We start from the raw sequence: 23,206 nt of genomic DNA, 5'->3' as shown, positions 1-23,206 counted from the left end.
GTATGGAAGCCTCGTGGGTGGTCCGAATTTCTTATGTACATAGCATCTTCTATATCTTTGACTCTGATGAAGAAGCGGCTCTGGGAGCAGGGTGGCCATGGGCCACAGTTGCTGCTACGAGCTGACTGGTATTGCGGCTTGGCACTGGGCACTCAGACATTGTCTGGGACGGTGGGCGCCATCAACTGGGACGCTGTGTCCACCGAGCGGGGTAGGACCACTTCACAGAGCTGACATCTCCTTGCAGCTGCTTGTCTTGCGCCCAATTTGGGCATTGTTTTTTGGATGCCAGCTGTTGTCAGCGTAGCGATGCTTTAGGCCTAAGGCTTTACGAAACTGCCTGTCACACGTGGAGGGACACAACCTGGCGGACCATGGCACTCAGGTGTTGCACTTTGCTTCCCTCATTCTATTTAGCCTCACATGAATTGAAATTACTGATTCAACTCAAGGAAGCAAGCTTCGTTCACGTGAACTTAGCATCTGAGTAGCTGCCCGATCTTTTGCTAGCCCATGTGGGCGATGCGCATGCAGGATTCCTCTCCCTTGCACTACTTTAGAGTTTGCTGAGTGCGTTGAGTGTACGCAGCGTGAGCGGAGTCACCCCTGGTTTGTTGTCACCTGCACATGGCCTCTGCTGCTGTCCCGGGCAATCGAGATGCCTTTGGTCAGTTCAGCGCAGCAACTTTGGCGGCCACCTGTGTCCGGCTCGTAACCCTCGGCAGCTGGGAAAAGAGCCGGCAGTCGCCAACGGCTAATGCGGCTCTTGCCAGCAGGGCACGTTGGCATGAGCAACGTTTGCTCGTGCCAACTACTGTGTCACCGTTTCCGGTGTCCTGGCCTGGAGTTGTACTGTCAAGTCTGTAGAGCTGCTGCTGTGACCAGCGGACCCCAGCAGTCTACTCCAGAGACAATATCAGCTCACGTGGTAGGGACAGTGCATCGAGATTTCCTCGATGTGGCCACTGCCGCATGTACTGCCTCTTGTTCACGAAGCATGCATTGATGTTAAACCGTGTGACATGTTTGGCCGGAATATGTAGTAACTTAAGGTTGGAGGGATGTGGGGATGCGAGACTTTCATGTGTCTCCCGATGTTGCTTTCCCTGCATAGCTCCTGTATCACGTAATCCGGCTTCGCCGCCTGGCTTTACGACAGCGGTTGGTGTGCTTGCAGAATAGTATGAGAGATGGCGCGAGTGTTGCGCTGCTACCGCCACTTAACAGCTGGGTTACTTGGACGCAAAAGGGAGAAGGTTGTTCCTCTTTGGCTCGAGATCAGCAAACAACGTGGACGTTCTACACATGTGCCGGTTCTTGCTTCTACGAGACCATCTCGTGAGGCCTCACTCAAACATGTCACTGTTCACGCTGTGGGAATGCGTGACTCTCACGCGTCCCCTGAGATCTAGTTTTCCCGCATAGCTCGCCTCCTGCAAGGCGGCTTCACCGCGTACCTGGCTCCTGTGGCGGTCGGAGTGGTTGAAGCACTGTACGAGAGATGGCGTGAGTGTTGCGCTGCTGACGCCGCCTACAGGCGGGGCTATTTGGGCGCGGGAAAGGAAGGCTCGCTCTCTTTGGTTCGAGATAGCAAGCAGTGCGGACGTGCCGTGCCGCGCGTTCGCCGATCCATGCTTCTGCGAGACCGTCTCGCGTGGCTGCCTTCGAACGTGCCACCGTTCGCGTGACCGTACACGCGAACGACCAGGCGTTGGGATCCAGCATGGGGCGAACATATTCGCTCGCTATCCGGTCGCGGTGAGTCGGACTCCTAGATTTGTCGCACGCCCATCGGCATGTTTTGTGGATAGCAACTCGCCTAGCAGGCATTCATCTATGAAAGGTGCAATAATTGATCTATGAAAGGTGCAATAATGATTGTTTGCACTACTGTGTTGTCGTTCCTTTGTCCCGAGAGCACGGAGGAGAACCCCACAACGCAAACAACCAGGTATTGCTGTGCAGCATGGGGCGAACACATTCGCTCCTTATCCGGTTGCGGTGAGTCGGACTTCCTAGATTTGTCGCGTGCCCATCAGCATGTTCTATGTGTTGTGAGTCGGCCAGCAAGCATTAGTGTATAAAAGGTGCAATAAATGCCCTTGTGATTGTTTGCACTAATGTGTTGCCGCTCATTTTTCCGAAGAGCACATTTTAGACCCCCACAAAAGCAATTGCACATTTATTTATGCAATCTTTTATTGCAGAAGCAAACGTGTTAGACACTTCCTTAGCATGAGCTTCTTGGTCTACTGATGACCAGTTTTCATTAGCAATGCGATGAATGGAATGCTCTTTGTTAAGCTTGCTTTCTTTTTTTATGTGTTGACTGGCTTTGGGAAGCAACGTTCAAAGTGAAAAAAAATCAGGTAGTGGTCAGTAATCCTGGTTTCTAAAGGACTTCACTTTTCAGGAGTAATAAAGTTAGACAATGTTTTCAATAATTGTGCTAGTAGATCCAGGTACACATCTAGTAGGCATATTAATCAATTGTTCATAACCAAATCCTGCATCCTGCACTGGATGCACATTTTCCAAGGTATTTACATTCGTATCACCCATGATTACTATATCCTTCTTTTCGAGCGACAAGGCTGAAAGGATAGAATCAAGATTGTTACAAAACTGACTAATGAAGAAGACTGTGAACGATAAATAAAACCAAGAATAAATGAAGGATTTGTAAGCTCTATCCATACAGATTTGCAGTTATTCACATTGATACTTACGTAATCTCTTCGCTTGTGTGCAACATCAAATGAAATAAACACACCTGTTCGCGCATGGTTACTTGAAAGACGTGAGCAGTACTCTCGAATGGAGGAAAGAAAGCAAGACAAGTTATTATTGATTGGTGATAAGCACGCTTCCGAAATGCCAATAAATATGAAATGGTGATTTAAAGAATGCAAGAAGGACTTGATGCTATCATAGTTTTCGTAATACTCCAGGTGTAAAAATGAATTCCCGAAATTGGTGCATTCAGAAGAAGGCCTAACGGAACGCTGCAAGATCCTCGTCGGAAGAAATACGATAGACTTGGCTGTTGCTCGTGTGCTTCGCTTTGATCTGGCAGTTATCTGTTGAAAGATACTGCCAGTTTTTTTCTTTCTTTGAAGATAGGGATTTGGCAAAAAGCTTCTTGTTTTCAGGAATCAAGTGATCGCTGACGAAGATTTGATAGGTGTGTGGTCCAGTGAAGCCGATGTCCTTTGTCCACTGTTTAGCCTTACGGGCCTTGCTCAGGAATCCCTACTTTTCTTTTTCTTTCCTGAACAGAAACAAGCAATGTGTTTCTGCTTTCCTACTTTAGCTGGGGCTCGGTGGACAATATCCAAATTGGCACTGGTAATATTACATCCTACTTTAGTATCTACGGTTTTCCAAATGGCAGTGCAAACTTCACCTTGCGAGCATGATATCCCTTTCAATTCTAAATTATCAGGGAGTAATTTTTTTCAATGCCTTGTCGGTAGACGTCAGACTTGCATTTTCTACCCGGAGTTCTTCAACAATGGCACTCAACGCATCGACACCCGCCACCAGGTCGGCCTTCAGTGCCAGCACTCTCTCAATTTCGTTTTGTCAGTTTATTTATTTGTTTAGTTGCAACATATATCTTTATATCGTAAGGAAGATGACGAACATGCGCGCAGTCAGCAGCATCAGCAGCATCAAGCGCGCAGCAGAAGCTCGAGCTCGGGGACTGTGCTCGGTGCATCGTAGAACCGGCGGTTGCTGCGAACCCCAATAAACCTCCTTTATAAGTGGTGGAGCCGTGCGGGGTAACGTTCCACTCTACCATCCTGGAACTCCGTTCTCGGATGCTACCCTCCGCCATGCCGGACGCCGACCAGCAGACTCTTCCATCGCCACCCGTCCCTTGCGCTGGCACCGTTCGCCAGCGGGAGCCTCCCATCTTCAGCGGAACCGACGACAACGACGTTGTAGAGTGGCTGTCGTCCTACGAACGGGTGAGCGTTCACAACAAATGGAATGCCCGTGCATCGCTTCCAGCAGCCTGTGCACCACCCTCCCCCTCCCGTCCCCCGGACCACCACTGCCGTTGCTAACCCGTGGCGTACGCCGGACAATCGCCCTATATGCTTCACATGTAGGTATTCCGGTCATGTCGCAAGGTTCTGCCGCCGCCGATTGCAGGCGTTCGACGACGATCGCCGAGCGCCCTATGTGCCGCCTGATGCAAATGCACCTTACGAACCCTTCGGCCCATCACCAGCTCGCTCCCCGACTGATCGCCGTCCACGCTTCGAACGCCTCCGGTCACCCTCCCCACGTCGTCGATCGCTTTCCCCAATGCGTCGACGACCCGTCTCTAACAAAGAGGGAAACTAGACAACGCAGTTCCTGAGGCAAGAACTGCGCAAGTGTCGACATGCCGAAGTCCTCCTCCTTTACCTGCCAATGTCATTGATGTGTTTATCGAAGATGTCGCTACAGTCGCCTTAGTCGATACCGGTGCCGCTATTTCAGTTATGGATGCCAGGTTTTGCCGTTCGCTTCGCAAAGTGACGACGTCTCTGTCTGGATTGTCGCTCCGAACGGCGAGTGCTCAACCCATTCGCCCTACCGCTGCTTGTACTGCCCGTGTGATCATACAGGACGTTTTGTACACGATTGAATTCATAGTTCTTTCATCGTGCTCCCACGCCGTTATTCTAGGACGGGATTTTCTCTCACGCCACAATGCCATCATCAATTGCGCTCGGGCTGAGATTGAACTTTTCCACCTTGGTGACCTGGCCTCGGTCGATGCTCATCCTGCCACTAAAATTGTCGTGCCAGAAGACACCTGTATCCCCCCGTGCTCGTCAGCATTCGTACCAGTCTTCTGTAGTACCATATCCGATGGGACGGTCTTCTTCATGCCCTCTCATCACTTTGTTACCCGAAAAGCGCTTCCTTTGCCCTTTGCAGCTCTTGACCTTGCCGCCGGTGTGAGCACGATGCCCATTTACAATCATCTTTCATCGCCGCTATCACTGCTCCGCCGCGAATGCCTTGGTTACGTCGAGTCGGTCGATTCCACACGAATTGTCTCCGTCCTCGACGAAGTGTCTTCTACTGCTGCGCATGAACTGAGTGCACTCTCCGTACCAGACTCAACATCGACTGGTGTGTTCAGCCCATTCATCGACGAAGATCTGACGCCTTCGCAGCGATCTCAACTTCTCGCAATCCTTCAGCACTTCCGCCTTTCTTTCGACGTTGCGGAAACCTCCCTTGGCCGTGCGTCGACAGTCAAGCATTATATTGACACTGGCACTCACTCACCCCTGCGACAAAGACCATATCGCGTGTCCGCTACGGAACGTCGCGTCATTGCAGACCAGGTCGATGACATGCTCCGTCGAGGCGTCATTCAACCTTCCCAAAGCCCATGGGCCTCTCCCGTGGTCCTCGTCACAAAGAAAGACGGTTCCATCCGCTTCTGTGTTGACTTTCGACGGTTGAACAAGATCACGCTGAAGGACGTCTACCCATTACCACACATCGATGATGCTCTGGACTGTTTGCAGGGAGCTGAGTTCTTTTCTTCGCTGGATTTGCGGTCAGGCTACTGGCAGGTTCCGATGGCAGAGGCTGATCGCCCGAAAACTGCCTTTGTTACACCAAACGGCTTGTATGAATTCACTGTCATGCCTTTCGGACTTTGCAACGCGCCTGCTACGTTCGAAAGAATGATGGATAATGTGCTACGTGGCCTCAAATGGAAAATATGTCTTTGCTATCTTGACGACATTGTAGTGTTCGCCCCTGATTTCCCAAACCACCTGCTCCGCCTCCAGCACGTACTCACTTGCTTGACCAACGCCGGGTTGCAACTTAACTTGAAGAAGTGTCGATTTGCTGTTCGTCAGCTAACAATTTTAGGCCATGTCGTCTCAAAGGAGGGCATTCGCCCGGATCCCGAGAAGCTACGTGCTGTTACTGCGTTCCCGAAACCTGCTACTATGAAAGAGCTATGCAGTTTTATCAGCCTCTGCTCTTACTTCCGGCGATTCGTTCGAAACTTTGCGTGAATTATATCGCCTCTCACGCAGCTCCTTGGTGGCGCCCGAGATATCTTATCATGGTCTCCAGAGTGTGACGACGCCTTCACAACCTTGCGCCGTCTTCTCACGACGCCACCCATTCTTCGCCATTTTGACCCACAAGCGCCAACCGAAATCCATACCGATGCTAGCGGTGTAGGCCTTGGTGCTGTGTTGGCACAGCGTCAACCTGGCCACCCAGAATACGTCGTCGCATACGCGAGTCGCACGTTAACCAAGGCGGAGACCAATTACAGCGTTACCGAAAAGGAGTGTTTGGCCATTGTGTGGCCGCTTGGCAAGTTTCGCCCATATTTATACTGACACGTGTACTTATCTTTATCGGGCGACCACGTTTCGCCGCTTAACAACTGTAATCGCACAGCGACGGACGCGCCTGCATGTATCCGACGTTTCTGGAAAGTTATCGATGATTCTACCCGGCTGTCTGTTGTCGCCGAACCTTATGTTATCTGATTTCATCGCCTGACGCGAATGGCGTAGAACATTGTTGAATACGCGCGGATCCCAGCGATTAGTCTGGAACATTCGACGACTGCTGTATAAAAGCCGACGCGCTTGACCCGCTGGGCAGATTTTCGACGATCGCCGAGCGTGTTCGCCGCTATCGTTGCGCTATAAGTGTAGCCTGTTTTGTGGGCACAGGTTCGCCCAATAAAAGTTAGTTTTCTTGTTCACAGTATTGCTACTGTGTTCTTTCTTCAACGTCACCACCACGTGACATCTGGTGGAGGTGCTTGTGCGTTCATGTACCGAACGCCCCCGCAAAGCCGCGATCCAAGCCCGAAGCCCGAGGACAAAACCGACACCGCCCAAGGCCAGCGTGCTAGCCGCAGACTGCAAGGCCTGCCCCCAGAGCACGGACTTCTACCTGAGGCGACAAAGAAGATCGTGGTCAAGACAACCTCAATGGCTGCCCCAGCGTCCCCCGTTATCCTACAACAACCCCGGGACCCACCGACCTTCCATGGAGCAGCGACTGAAGACCCGGAATCTTGGCTGGAGACCTACGAGCGAATCGCGACATTCAACAACTGGGACTCCGACGACAAGCTGCGGCATGTCTACTTCGCCTTAGAAGACGCCGCCAGAACGTGGTTTGAGAACAGGGAGTCGACCTTGACTACGTGGGACCTGTTCCGTAGCGGCTTCCTGTGCACCTTTACAAGTGTCGTGCGCAAGGAAAGGGCCGAAGCTATGCTGGACGCCCGAGTGCAGCTACCAAACGAGAACGTTGCCATCTTTACGGAAGAAATGACCCGTCTGTTCCGCCACGCCGACCCGGATATGGCCGAGGAAAAGAAAGTTCGCCTACTCATGCGTGGTGTGAAGGAGGAACTTTTCGCCGGGATGGTAAGAAGCCCACCGAAGACCGTCGAAGAGTTTCTTCGTGAGGCGACGAACATCGAGAAGACGCTCGAAATGCGGAACCGGCAATTCAACCGCCGTACAAGCTCTACCCCCTACGCAGGAATTCAATCACTGGCCACGGACGATCTGCGCGAGACCATCAGGGCCATTGTGCGCGAAGAACTGCGCAAGGTCTTGCCTTCGTCGCAGCCTCAAGTGGCTTCGATCGCCGACATCGTAAAAGAAGAGGTGCACCGATCGCTTGGAGTTCCTGAGGTGCAACCAGAACCACCGCAGCCTCAGCCGCAAGCGATGAGCTACGCCGCCGTCGCCCGCCGTCAAGGTCCCTTTCCACTACCGCGCCAGGGCCCCGTAACGCCGCAATTCCGTCGACCACCACCGCCGCCGCCAGCACGCCCACCCGTCGCCCAGCGCAGCTACCCGAGGAAGACTGACGTTTGGCGCGCTCCTGACCACCGCCCGCTCTGCTACCACTGCGGAGAGGCAGGTCACGTCTACCGACGATGCCCATACCGAGAGATGGGACTGCGAGGTTTCGCCATTAACGCGCCGCGTCCACAGCTTGGAGAGCGCCCACGTGACATCGCCGACTACCTCGCCGCTACTCAATGGAGCTCTCGACGACCGTCGCGTTCGCCATCACCAGGCCGCTACCTGTCGCCGCAGCGCCGACCATACAGTGGCCCAGCCCGGGGCCGGTCAGCGAGCCCATATCCGGAAAACTAAAAGCAGCAACCGATGGAGGTGCGGTTGCTGTTCGTCGAACTGACGAAGATCCTCCGCCGCCGACGAAAGCGCCGAAGAAACCATCTCGACGACATAATGACGACGCGCCACCGTCCCGAGGAAGTCAGGAAGCCAAGACTGCACCGACGAAAGACGACTTCACGACGCGACGTACTAGCTTCAATTCAACACGACGCAGCCGTGATCCGACGCCAAGACCCAACTGCAACGCAAGACAAAGAACCACCGACCTCGACGTGCTTCTAGACGGCCACGCAGTCACCGCCTTAATCGACACAGGCGCCGATTTCTCAGTCATGAGTGGACACATCGCCGTCCAGATGAAGAAGGTTAAGACTGCATGGGAAGGCCCTCAAATTCGGACCGCTGGAGGACACCTGATTACGCCGACAGGAATGTGCACGGCAAGAATTACCATTCACGACCGGACTTACCCTGTCACCTTCGTTATCCTCCAACAGTGTTCACGAGACGTCATTCTCGGCATGGACTTCCTGAACCAACACGGCGCAATCATCGACCTGAAGTCGCAGTCAATAACGCTGTCGGAAGATCAAGCGATACCATCGGAGAGCCCTTGTAGTCACCACGCCTTGAGTGTGCTCGAAGATCAAGTGAGCATCCCGCCTCGCTCCAGCATCGTTATTTCGGTCGGCACCGAAGCACCCGCTGACGTAGAAGGCGTCATCGAAGGCGACCAACGTCTACTACTCGACCGTGAAATTTGCGTCGCAAGAGGGATCGCTCGACTGCATGGAGGAAACACGAGAGTGTTGCTGACAAACTTCAGCCAGGAGTTCAAGCACATCAACAAGGGCACGACGATCGCTTACATCGAGGAAATTCTGGAAACAAGTAATGCGTTTGTCCTCTCGGATTCCGCCGCATCTACCCCGACGACCATGGTTCCCGAACCAGACTACGACATTAATCCAAGTCTCCCAGTGATTAAGCAACAGCAGCTCAGAAGTCTGCTCCGACGATACAAAAGCTGCTTTTCGACGACATCGAGGATTCGACAAACACCAGTCGCCAAGCATCGCATAATCACCGAGGAGTACGCTCGACCACTCCGCCAAAGCCCTTACCGAGTTTCGCCGCGAGAACGCGAAGCTATAAGAGAACAAGTCGACGAAATGCTGCGCGACGACATCATCCAGCCGTCGAAAAGCCCATGGGCATCCCCTGTTGTCCTGGTGAAGAAAAAGGACGGAACCCTACGTTTCTGCGTCGATTATCGTCGTCTGAACAAGATCACGAAGAAGGACGTATACCCCCTTCCACGGATAGACGACGCATTGGATCGGCTCTGCAACGCTAAGTACTTCTCCTCGATGGACCTCAAGTCTGGCTATTGGCAAATAGAAGTCGACGAAAGAGATCGCGAAAAGACCGCCTTCATCACCCCAGACGGCCTCTACGAGTTCAAGGTTATGCCATTTGGACTGTGCTCGGCGCCTGCAACGTTCCAGCGCGTGATGGACACGGTTTTAGCGGGATTGAAATGGCAGACCTGTCTCGTTTACTTGGATGACGTCGTTGTATTCGCCGGAAATTTCGACGATCACCTTAGGCGGCTTGCCACAGTACTAGAGGCCATCAAGTCATCAGGGCTCACTCTGAAGCCAGAAAAATGCCGCTTCGCTTACGACGAGCTTCTGTTCCTAGGCCACGTCATCAGTAAATCCGGAGTACGCCCCGACCCCCAGAAAACAGCTGCCATCGCAAAGTTCCCGCAGCCCACCGACAAGAAGGCAGTGCGTAGATTCCTGGGCATGTGTGCCTACTACAGGCGCTTTGTCAAGGACTTTTCACGCATCGCCGAGCCGTTGACACGTCTAACTAAATGTGATGTTGAGTTCAAGTGGGAAACGCCGCAGGCCGACGCATTTGAAGAACTCAAACGACGCATGCAGTCGCCGCCGGTACTTGCGCACTTCGACGAGTACGCCGATACAGAAATCCATACTGACGCCAGTAGCCTAGGCCTCGGTGCCGTTCTAGTCCAGAGGAGAAACGGAGTCGAACAGGTGATAGCTTACGCTAGCCGGTCGCTGTCAAAAGCGGAAGGCAACTATTCTACAACCGAAAAGGAATGCCTCGCCATCGTTTGGGCTACAGCTAAATTTCGCCCTTATCTTTATGGCAGGCCATTCAAAGTCGTCAGTGACCATCACGCGTTGTGTTGGCTAGCGAGTATAAAGGATCCTTCAGGACGACTGGCACGGTGGAGCCTCAGACTACAAGAATACGACATCACTATAACCTACAAGTCAGGACGAAAACACTCCGATGCCGATTGCCTATCACGCGCCCCCATTGACCCGCCGCCGCAAGATGACGAAGATGACGCCTTCCTTGGCATGATAAGCGCGGAAGACTTCGCTGAACAGCAACGGGCAGACCCGGAGCTAAAAGGCCTGGTGGAATATTTGGAAGGGCACACCGACGTTGTCCCCAGGGCATTTAAGCGCGGATTATCTTCCTTCACGCTTCAAAACAATCTCCTCGTGAAGAAGAACTTTTCACCAGTCCCAACTACCTTCTTGTTGTCCCGTCAGGACTTCGTCCAGAAGTATTGCACGCCCTACATGACGATCCGACCACTGGACACCTCGGTTTTTCCCGGACACTATCGAGGATACAAGAAAAGTATTATTGGCCGCGCCTGACCGCCGACGTCGCCCGTTATGTCAGAACATGCCGAGACTGTCAGCGACGCAAGACACCGCCGACAAGGCCAGCCGGATTACTACAGAAAATCGAGCCTCCTTCCCGACCATTCCAGCAGATCGGGATGGACTTGCTGGGACCCTTTCCGACGTCAACAACCGGAAATAAGTGGATCGTCGTGGCGACAGACTACCTCACCCGCTTCGCTGAAACTAAAGCACTGCCGAAAGGTAGCGCAGCCGAAGTGGCGAAATTCTTTGTCGAAAACATCCTGCTTCGACATGGCGCCCCAGAAGTCCTCATCACCGACAGAGGAACGGCCTTTACAGCGGAGCTCACGCAAGCCATTCTGAAATACAGTCAGACAAGGCACAGAAGAACCACGGCCTACCACCCGCAGACGAATGGTCTTACGGAGCGGCTGAATAAGACCCTCGCCGACATGCTAGCGATGTACGTCGACGTCGAACACAAGACCTGGGATGCCGTCCTGCCGTACGTAACATTCGCTTACAACACGGCGGTGCAAGAAACAACACAGATCACGCCGTTTAAGCTGGTTTACGGCAGGAACCCGACGACGACGCTCGACGCCATGCTGCCCCACGTCACTGACGAAGAGAATGTTGACGTCGCTAGCTATCTCCAGCGAGCCGAAGAAGCCCGACAGCTCGCCCGCCTACGGATCAAGAACCAACAGAGGACCGACAGCCGACACTACAACCTCCGACGATGCTTTGTTGAGTACCAGCCCGGCGACCGTGTTTGGGTTTGGACCCCGATACGCCGACGAGGACTCAGTGAGAAACTACTCCGACGCTATTTCGGACCCTACAAGGTCATCCGACGTATTGGCGCTCTGGACTATGAGGTCGTGCCAGACGGCATTTCGCATTCACAGCGGCGCCGCGCACGATCTGAAGTGGTCCACGTGGTGCGCCTTAAACCCTTTTACGGACGCTGACGAACTTCGTCATTTTGTTCTTTTCTTTGCTACGAGTGCTTTTGTTGATTACTTTCGTTTGTTAGCAGCATCGGGGCGATGCTTTTTAAGAGGGGGGTAATGACACGTGTACTTATCTTTATCGGGCGACCACGTTTCGCCGCTTAACAACTGTAATCGCACAGCGACGGACGCGCCTGCATGTATCCGACGTTTCTGGAAAGTTATCGATGATTCTACCCGGCTGTCTGTTGTCGCCGAACCTTATGTTATCTGATTTCATCGCCTGACGCGAATGGCGTAGAACATTGTGGAATACGCGCGGATCCCAGCGATTAGTCTGGAACATTCGACGACTGCTGTATAAAAGCCGACGCGCTTGACCCGCTGGGCAGATTTTCGACGATCGCCGAGCGTGTTCGCCGCTATCGTTGCGCTATAAGTGTAGCCTGTTTTGTGGGCACAGGTTCGCCCAATAAAAGTTAGTTTTCTTGTTCACAGTATTGCTACTGTGTTCTTTCTTCAACGTCACCACCACGTGACAATACGGCCGATCTTTTGACGTAGTGGCCGACCACCACGCACTATGTTGGCTGTCGACGCTCGAAGATCCATCGGGCCGCCTTGCCCGCTGGGCATTGCGAATCCAAGAATACGACATCCGCGTGGTGTACCGTTCCGGGCGAAAGCACTCCGACGCTGACGCGCTATCCCGATCACCACTTCCCCTGAAGGCCAGTCACGACTCCCCCTGCGAGTGCACATTATCCTCTCTGGACGTTGACACTATCGCTGCTGCACAGCGTAATGATCCCTGGACTGCATCTCTGCTCGACCTTCTCTCGGATACGTCGAAAGTCCCAGCGTCACGCACGCTTCGGCGCCAAGTGCCTCATTTTGCGATTCGCGACCAGCTACTATATCGACGCAACTATGCCCCAGAGGGACGCACCTGGTTACTCGTCATTCCGCGAATCTTGCGATCAGAGCTCTGCTCCTCGTTCCACGTCGACCCTCAGTGTGGCCATGCGGGAGTCTTCAAGACCTACGAAAGACTTCGACACCGCTATTACTGGCGCGGAATGTATAATTGCGTTCGAAAGTTCGTCCGCTCTTGTCATGAGTGCCAACGCCGGAAAGCGCCACCGCACAACTCCGCCGGTGAACTCCAGCCTTTACAATGCCCATCCCGACCCTTTGATCGTGTGGGCATAGATCTCTACGGGCCACTTCCGTTGACTCCTGCCGGCAACAGGTGGATAATCGCTGCGGTAGACCACTTAACCCGTTATTCGGAGACTGCTGCTCTACCAAATGCTACAGCGCAGGAGGTCGCCAATTTCCTACTTCACCGATTTCTCCTTCGTCATGGAGGTCCACGTGAACTTTTAAGCGATAGAGGCCGCGCCTTCTTATCTGAAGTCATCGAACAACTGCTTGCTGAATGCGCTATTGTTCATCGTAAATGCACTGCTTATCACCCACAGACTAACGGTACCACGGAACGCTTTAATCGAACTCTTGGTGACATGCTCGCCATGTATGTCTCACCTGATCACTCTAATTGGGACCTAGTTCTTCCGTTTGTCACCTACGCCTACAACACCGCGACTCAGGCCACTACCGGAGTCTCACCCTTTTACCTTCTTTACGGCCGTCATCCTTCGCACACCATCGACACCATTCTGCCCTACCGGCCGGACCCATCCGAATGCCTGCTGATCTCGGAAGCCGCCAGGCAAGCAGAGGAATGTCGGCAGCTTGCCCGCCGATTCACCTCGGACGACCAGCACCGCCAAAAAGCCGTTCACGATGCCCGGAACTCGACTCCCACTTTTCTCCCGGGCGCTCTCGTCTGGTTGTTAGTGCCACACCGCACGCCTGGGCTCGCTTCAAAGCTCCTTCCGAAGTATGACGGTCCATACCGCGTTCTCGAGAGAACATCAACCGTTAATTACCTGGTTGAGCCGCTAACGCCGCCGTCCGACATGCGACGTCGTAACCGCGAAGTCGTTCACGTTCAGCGTCTCAAGCCGTATCACAATTCTACCGTCCTTCCAGAAAACTAAGTCGCCAGGATGGCTCCTTTATTTCCGCGGGGCCATTGTAAGGAAGATGACGAACATGCGCGCAGTCAGCATCATCGGCAGCATCAAGCGCGCAGCAGAAGCTCGAGCTCGGGGACTGTGCTCGGTGCATCGTAGAACCGGCGGTCGCTGCGAACCCCAATAAACCTCCTTTATAATATATAAAACTGTAGTTTACTAGTTGGTGTATTGAATGGAAGTAAAGCAGGTATGATGAAATAATTTTTAAGTAAGTTTGGGGGATCTTTATGTGAAATTTCGATTAATTGCCTCGAGGAACATGAATGATAATAATTTGCAAGTTTTGCGAAAAATATCCGAAATATGAGACACGTGTGCATTGCTCCTGTTTTCTAACTTCATTTAGAGCACACTGAAAGAAGTTATGCAGATTTGGTGGCACAAATACCAGCCTAAACGGTGCCTATTGTGCGGGAAGCATTGGTTTGACTGCAAACGCCTGGTTTTTCTCCTTCAGCATTTTCTTGAAGCAATGGTTGTCAGGTCAAGAAACATTCACTAATCTTCTCATACTCGGTTGTTGTGCTCAATTTCTCTGTAAGCAAGTTGGCCGAGCCATGCATGCAAAGAAATACACAGCGAAGTGCATTTTGCGTTGATCCTCTTCCATCGTTGTACACTAGGCAAGTACAGCCCAGTGATGTTCCCCAAAAGCCAAAACCAACCTTGGGCACACACTGAGGGAAGCGCTCCAGCAGGGACACCATGGCACAGGTGACAGGCAGGGCCCCCCTGCACCCATCTAGGTAGGCCACACAGTGCGCCTGCACCACACAGCACATCTTGGGGAAGACTTGGTCATCTTCCATGTTTGACAACACGGCTGCTACCAGCTGCAACATCCTACGTCATCCAAAAAGAGGACAGTGACCAATGTTTCTCTCAGGGTAGCCAGCGTGTAGAGTAATTGTGAAAAAAGAAAAAGACATTATTTCCACCACCTTAGTTATCTTAGTGCAGTAAATATAAACACTGCAGTTATTATGCAATATACTGCCGTAGGAGTAGTGGTAAAAGACTATGTTCTACAAGACTGCAAAAAGTTAACAAAGAGTAAAAGCAATAGTAAATACAGAAGTTGTAGCACCTGAATGATCAGAGCAATAAAAACTATGACACAAGAAAATTTCAGCACTTTCAGCAAAACATGTATTATAAAGGGTTCCTTACTGTGCCTACATTAACTCTTGACTGAGCAGTGAATGCAATTAAAAGGGTAAAAAAGTTTATAACTGTGTGTTCGAGGCTTATGACTGTGTTTCAATGAATGAGTCATTCAATTACATTAATATACACAAGGAAGTGAGGCGCAAGTGCATATATGCTACAACATAATTAAGTGACCTCTGGTGAAAATGTTTGTAATATAAAGCACACACATATTGTTTGCCTGAGAAAGTTTGTATTTATGACTGTATGTTCAAATTTGTATCTTCACATAATGTTATGTTTGTATTATGTGATACTATATGTATTTGTTTCATTTCGTAATTGTAAATTAGTGTTCCCTTATTAACTGCAGCCATAAATGAGTGTCAGCTCACCCTACGCTCAACCTTTCTAAGTGCATGATACTTTGAATTAATTGGACAATTGCTGTCATATGAAACACGATAAAAGTCAACAGTGCCTCCTTAAAAAAAAACTACTAGTAGTCATATTTGTATTATTGTAGATTCGCACACATCGCAAGTCACAACTGCACTGCTTAAAGAGTAATTAAACTTGTCTGATTCAATGGTATATAGTTCTAAATTTATTTTTGTTGCGTAAAGCAACAATTTTCCTGGAAAGCAACATTAGAAAATAATGGAATTTTGGTATGAACCATTTCTTGTAGTAAAATACCACCACCGCTCAATCAACATTTCCAGTGGAATGCCAAACTTAATGACATAAATGAATATAAAAGCAACTAGAAACACCAGGAATGTGAAAAATGCTAGTGCTAAGCAGGTCCTTACAAGAATAACATTCACTAATGTGACCAAGGCTTTCAACCAAATTACAACTTAAACAACCTAACTAAATCTTAAATGTCCCATCCACTTCTGCTCACTTTCTAAATCACACTTGAACTTTTCTTGAAGAATGTTGCTGGGAGTTGTTGCAGTAATCATGAGTTTATACAGTCTACGCTCGTTACAACGGACGCACGTACAACAGACTTTCGGATATAACGGACCATATTTCAACTTAAGTTTGCTCTACCTATTTCACTAATGCAACGAAGTTTGCTTTTAACGGACCGCGCTACAACGAACTTTTGGCTACAACAGACGAAATGAGCGACAATTTTTGTCAAAATCGGGCGCATAAAACAGAATTTTGCTGTGTCGACACGGGCTGGTAACAGACTTACAAGGGCCAGCTGACGATCGCGGCTAAATATCATGCGTGTGAGGGAGGGAGGAAAGTGGGGCGTAAGCGTGCTGCCTTTCGAACGCGAGGGACGGGGGGGAGGGGGTTCTGTTCAGGTGGCTGCTGTTAACGGCGCAGGCACCGTATCTTGAAGGCGATCTGCGATGTGGACAAAGTGCGCCCAGTGCCGGTAGCTTCGCATGTGCTGTGCTTTCAACGTTTAGTTCACATTGAAGCGAAAGACAGCACGAGGGTCAATTCGCTCGCTTGCTGCTGCACTTCTTCACTCAAACGTTTTGACAGCAACTTTCCGCGGTCATTGAGCGAGATGTGTTCATGTTTACCTGTGCACGCGTGACACAGAGCTTGTTAATTTAGTTAGTAAGGTAATGTTTGCAACTTTATACGGCCGATAAAACTACTATCCTTACTTCCCATAGCTGTCTACTATTTTGCCATCGCAATCGATGCTTCAGCTTTCGAGCGAAACTGCAACTTTTGCTCGTTTGTTTTTTACTTTGGAGGTTCGTCACTCACTCTTGGCAATAATGTTGTTACACATCGTGACCAAAGTTTCAGAAGTGAGGCGTTTCGGATATTACGGACTTTGGATAAAACAGATCATTTTTGTCGGATTATCAGGGTCCGTTTTAACAAGAGTCGACTGTATTAAGAAATTCAGAACTACTGCATGTCTGGCGCTTATTATTTACGTTTTCAAACAATCTGTTAACATCTCAGATTTTTTTAAATCCATATCTCCGACCAAGCATTCCACTTGTGCACGTCAGTCTATAGTAGGATGCAACTTAAAGAAAGAGCAGTTGGCCACTAAGGCACACAGACCGCATGGGGTTGTGTTACTGCCCTAGCGAATCACAGAAGCAAACGAAGTCATCGTCATGCAACGTTTTCAAAATGGCGTCATAAGGAGCATCTGCTGTTCTTGAAGTCTTTTCATTGGCGGAAGCGATGAAGTGTACAACAGACATGGACAAAGTGTATACAGTCTGAGCATTTAACTCTTCAAAAGTCCACGGTACAGCTCATTTCACTGCTGAGTTCGTTTTACTTATGAAACTTGAATGCCAATGAAGTGAAATTTGACAGTAAATAGTTCCAGCGAAGCAAGCGTTTTATTTCAGTTCAATAAGAAGTTAGGCTTTCACCATTCCACTATAATAGATGATTGAAAACGTATACAATTACATGCTTATAATATAATTTTTGTGGTTACCACCTTATTTAGATAACAGGGCAAGTTTCAAGTACAAACTACTTGCAGCCTCGCGGATGAACAGTGGCTCACGGTTATGAGGGCGTGGGCAGGGCTTCACTGCAGTCTTAAGTTGTATCCAACTATATATGCTTGCAAACCCGTTGAAAATATGACTGATGTCATGTATAAGTATAATCCAACAGTAGAGAATGTGGCTAGAATATACAAAATTTGCTTTTAATAAGAAATGACTTGTCGTTATTGGTCTCATGAAACTATCTCTCATAAAGTTTGCGTAGCAAACTCTTTAATAGAAAGCAGGAATAATTGACTTTGCTACTTGAAGTCACTGCAGAACTAAAAAAAAAATTGTTAGGTTTACAGGGCTTCTAAACCATTCTGAGCTCAAAAATTTGTTGCATAGTGTCAGCTGTTTAAAATTCCGGGGTCTTACCTGTGGAGGCTTACGTGCCAAAACCATGATCTGATTATGAGGCATGACATAGTGGGGGACTGGATAAATTTGCACTACCATGAGTTCTTTAATGTGCACCTAAACCTAAGTACACAGGCGTTTTTGCATTTCACTCCTGTCATGATGGGGCTGCCACTGTCAGGATCGAAACTCGTGACCTTGAACTTAGCAGCACAACACCATAGCCACTAAGCTACCATGGTGGGTTGGTGGCAATTGTTTGTGACAGTTGTGCAGAAAATCTAGAATGAACCTACGGCTGCAGTAATATATTGAGATGGTGCTGTAATAGCAAGTTACAAGCATTTGATGAATAAGTACATGGGCACCACAGTTTCTCGCTTGCATTTTCTATCATCCCTAGTGGCACTCTCTCCTCCATGCAATGCAGTGAAATCTTCGGGTCGCATCAACAGACCGGAAGAATAGCAAGTTACAAGCATTTGATGAATAAGTACATGGGCACCACAGTTTCTCGCTTGCATTTTCTATCATCCCTAGTGGCACTCTCTCCTCCATGCAATGCAGTGAAATCTTCGGGTCGCATCAACAGACCGGAAGAAAGACTCCTCCCCTGTCCACCCCTTATCGCCTTCTGCGTGATGCTGACTGAATGAGAGCTTCATAATAGGTTCAGTGTTGCACAATGGACGAGCTTCTCTATTCTCAGAACAGGCTCTCCTCACGTTGGCACTACTGTTGACTGACCAATTGACAGCTTTCATCCTGGTAACGTCATGAGCAGAACCCTGCTGGCATCACAACGTGCGACGAAAGGACAGGAAGTTTTTTTTTAATTTGGGGCTCACCTGCAGCATGTAGCATTGCCATATTAGTGAAAGATGATTGTCACAATATACTGTATGCAATGCACATGTTGATTCAAAGTATGTAAAAAAATGTCAGAGGCGTTTTAGGGCCCTTTAGCATCTAGAAGGTGTACAATGGGTTATGCGGATTCCTTAATGTGCACCCAAAGCTTGGTTTATCGCCATCAGTATGCAGTCGTGAGGGAGCCCCAACAACCTAGTGTTCAGCAGCACAATGTCATAGCGCCACTGTGGCGAAGTACACTTGAGTCAATCACTGTCAAGCTTGATGCAGATTAAGTGCTACTACATGGTCATTTTTTCAACAAGCTTTGTTAAAGGGACACTAAAGGCAAATATTAAGTCAAGCTAAAGTGATAGATTTAGTGCTCTAGAACGTCTAAGGTGCCAAAATTATTACAATCAAAGCTTTGATAACCAAAAAATTGAGGTAAATGCAGGTCACGATTACAGACTACCCCGGGACATTCCAAGTACTAGCCCTATGACAAAAGCGCTCCAGATTATAATTCTGTCATTAGTACTCAACCACTCGTAATAAATAAAGATCATTGTATTGCATTATAATATGAAAGATAATGCTATTTCTCCAGCCCTATTAGATTTTTTAGAAAAAATAACTCATTTATGTTACCCTTGACAACGATGTGGAAGTCGAAAAGTTTAGTTTTTTCCACTCTGTGCCGCCTGCTCTTTCGTATTTCAGTAGTTTCTTTATCACGCAGTACTACGCTGATATTGCTGGCTTGCAAAACTCGTACAAACTGCAAGTTGGAGAGATGCCACGTCCATGTGATGTTGTGGAATTCCCAAGCGGTCCACATCATTCAACCAAGAGGAGCTGCAGCGGCAAACCCAATGCTCCGTCTTGGCTCAGTTTCTCCCTGGCTGTGTGTTAGCATTTTTCGCAGGAAACCGTATAGCCATCTGTCAGGTGCCATTTTACTCACCGACGGAAGCAAAGGGCAGTGATGGCGTATGCAACGTCACCACTCCCCGCTCGGGCACGGGTGATTTGAATTGCGCTAAAGGTATGCGGATCCTTCAGATGCAATTTTCTTGTAAGCTAAGTCTTTTCTTGACATGAAATAAGCGCTACGAGGTTTCTGGAATTATAATTTAAGAGTCCACGTAAACTTAGTATTTGCCTTTAGTGTCCCTTCCAAGTTATTTTGCTCTTATTGGACTCTGATCCAATCCAAGTTCTTGAGCATTACCAAAGGTTGCTCTCTTGATCTCATAAGTTAGCTGATGTAGAACAAGAACACAAATTAACCTAGAAAATTTTTAAACATGCCGTCATAATACTATACATAAATACTATTTTTCATTAATATTATGCATAAATTTTCCAATGCATGCTTGTTGACACTGGTATAAATCAGTATAATAAAACTGCATACAACTAAGTAAGGAAGGCTCTCCTTGAATACAGTTCCCTGAAACATCGTCCTTATTGTATCACAGACACATATTTATGCAATTAGCATTCTTTGGGAACTTCACACACTTTCCGGTAGGAGTCTAACCTCTTTTATAGCAACTTGAGTCACTGGGTATGTGCCTAAATATACAGCTTAGGAATAGACAACTTGCGCCATTAAGAATGTGCAAGTGCGCATGTGACACTAGGTACGTGAGCATTCTTGACCAATCCTTCCCAATGGGCATATATATGCCACAGGGTGTATATATGTGCCCAGGTAGACAAGCAGAACAAGTTAGCTACAGAGATGTGAAAAAGAAGGCATCAAGAGCAGCCCTGTGTGGAGAAGTGGACCAGGTTAGACCAGAGTGTTCACTGAGTAAGGAGTGTTGAGCTATAGAGAAATGAAAAATGTGTCGGTAACAGAGTCAGCCGCACAGAAGTGTAAAATTTGGCAATAGGGCATGTCGCTACATTGCTTCAATGCTAATCGCATTAACATTGATGTTCGTCCTGGGATGGGCTCTGCCAGAATTTGTGTAAACTAGGGCTTTCTGTTCTGGGTGTGTCTAGTGGTGTCTGGTATATGGTCGATCAACTGGGACCAGCATACCACTAAAGACAGTTTACTTAGATGAGGATCAAAGCGTCCAATGTGACAGGTCTGTAACGGGACAGTGTTGCAAGAAACAGTAAATTTTTGTGCAGCTTTCCCAAAGTAAAAGAATAGGCAGAGGATAAGACTATGTCCGATTGCTTCGACCCATATGACAATGTAACCAAATGAAGCCAGCGTTTGATAAACACAGCTCAGATGAGCAACAAAATAGCCTCCAGACTCATTTTAAGCAAATCATGCAGTGCACTACATGGTTATGAATGAATGGGGGCATGTGGGCTTATACTGCATACTTGTCTTTGTGAATGACCTCAGGCGATGTCAGTGCTGTCGTCAAGTGACTCTGGGTGAAAAACCTCATCAGAGCATTTCTGTGATGCTTGCACCAGGCTGTGAACACCTACAAATAGATGAAACAGGTTCTTCTCATATGTGAACATCTTTTCGTTGACACACGTCACTAGCAGCTGTGAAGAACATGGGTAACATGTTGCATTCTATATGACACAGGGCACACTCCTTAATGAAAATGGCAAACAAAGATGCTGCAAACCGTTTCCTTACTCACTTAAGACTCATTAACAGCATTAGCTACTACTACTGGAAAATATGGTTAGAGGAATGTGCTATTCCTATTTTCAGTGATAGTGGAGGCTCTGGCGGTAGCGTTTAGGCACTACAGGGGCAAACCATCACTTTTACTCGAAGGGTTCTAGCAACTGCAGACATTACTTCCAACAACATACTTTAATCACACTTTACTATGCATTTAAACCTACTCACTTAAACTATTGCATTATACTTCTTGGGGACTAACTCACAAAACCCATTAAGTTGCACTTCAGCGAATTCAAAATTGAGCCATCCATGCGATTACACGGAGTTGTTGCGATTCTCACGTCTCTGCTCTTTCATTATCTCAATTTAATTAAGATTAATTATTTGGTTAATTATAATCTTGGAATATTTGCATCATTAATAATCACAATCTAGTTCAGTTAGTTCACAGAAATAAGATTATTAATCACAATGTAACAAGATTTTCATTACTAAACAATCTTCTGTTACAAAACTGAAACTAATCAAAGCACTCAAACAACTAGCTTTTTAAGTAAGCTATGGAATACTAACCTTACGAGATCAAGACTAAACCATCGCTTTCATAATTTAAGCAAACACTAAGGTCGCACATTTGTTCCTGTGCAGTTGATAATTTGTGATTATTATCACAATCCCGCATCATTTAAAGACTTTCGTTCGTACTTAAGTTCCATGTTGTATTCTGAATAATCAGCATAGTGATTTCTTGGTTTACGTGTTTTTGTTTCTTGTTGTTAATTAGAAATGTTTTTAATATGAGAGGATCCACTCCAGTGAGAGGACCCAATATGAGAGGACCCACTCCAGTGATTTCATTTTGGAACATATTCCTTCATGTTAAAGTTACATGCATAATTGCAGTGTTTATTGAATAAAATTCACTTTGAAATAAAGGGATCACAAATATATGGGATCGTGCAGTTTAAATTACACGTTTTTACACAGTATGCAAACATATTCACAGAAAGTGAGCAAGTAAATATTAATTAGAACGACCCTAAAAGCACAATTCTGCAGTCAGAAAACGACACACATTTCGTGTGTCTAGACTAGTTGATGTGTCACTGCAAGTACCGCGCGAACAGACACACAGACGTCCAGTTTCTCGGCGCGCACTGTGGAAGGAATTCTAGCGAAAACGACTTACCTGAATTCCACCGTTTTGAAGAAAGCCAGTGTCGCCACTGATTGCGAGGTCCCATGACGCTTCAAGCAGTGATTGGCAATCATTTAAGTTCATCGGTTTTGAAGCAGCTGGAATAAGCTTATTTTCGATCAAGTTTCGTTTGACTTCTTCCGGAGAGTCGGATTTGACGATTCCTTGAAGAATATGATGCATCTTTGTAGCGACTGTGTATTCGTGTCAATCGGTACGATTAGCAAATCCGTGAGAACAGCCGAGAATATGCAGCAATTGCCTGGGCGGACACAAATTGCACAATCATTGCTATATAAAGTTCGCGTCGGGCCTTCAAGCCGTTAAACGGCATTGAATATGTCCACTTAATTTAATCTTGATTTACATTTCTTATTCGCTTTCCTATGTCTCACGCATTTACAGGCTCGTATCAACCTTGGCTACAGTAAAGCAAACTTTGCCAGCTAGGAAGCTGTGACAATACAATCGTAAACGCGCGTAAGAACCTCGTTCAAGCCAGCCATGACGCCAGCCGCCAGCCTACAGAACGCCAGAACGCCAGCCGATACGCCGCCTAGATATGGAGTTCAATAGAGTTACCGTGGCCTAAGACATAGAG

General features: G+C 48.4%; 1 protein-coding gene across 1 annotated transcript in view; it reads right to left on the bottom strand.

Moving 5' to 3' along the window:
• The window catches only part of DUBAI (Deubiquitinating apoptotic inhibitor), a 122,492-nt gene extending 99,286 nt beyond the window's left edge, over nt 1-23,206 (bottom strand). The window contains exons 1-3 of the mRNA XM_050182798.3: nt 22,597-23,206; nt 21,143-21,249; nt 14,585-14,762 (exon numbers count right to left, since the gene is read on the bottom strand). Coding sequence (XP_050038755.1) covers nt 14,585-14,762; nt 21,143-21,249; nt 22,597-22,788 — 477 coding nt within the window. The 5' untranslated portion in view covers nt 22,789-23,206. The remainder of the gene's footprint in view (nt 1-14,584; nt 14,763-21,142; nt 21,250-22,596) is intronic.

The sequence above is a fragment of the Dermacentor andersoni genome, chromosome 4 (assembly GCF_023375885.2).
Source record: "Dermacentor andersoni chromosome 4, qqDerAnde1_hic_scaffold, whole genome shotgun sequence".
Taxonomy (NCBI): Eukaryota; Metazoa; Arthropoda; class Arachnida; order Ixodida; family Ixodidae; genus Dermacentor; species Dermacentor andersoni.
Note: the sequence above shows the minus strand (reverse complement) of the source record. Positions and strands in the feature narration are given on the sequence as shown.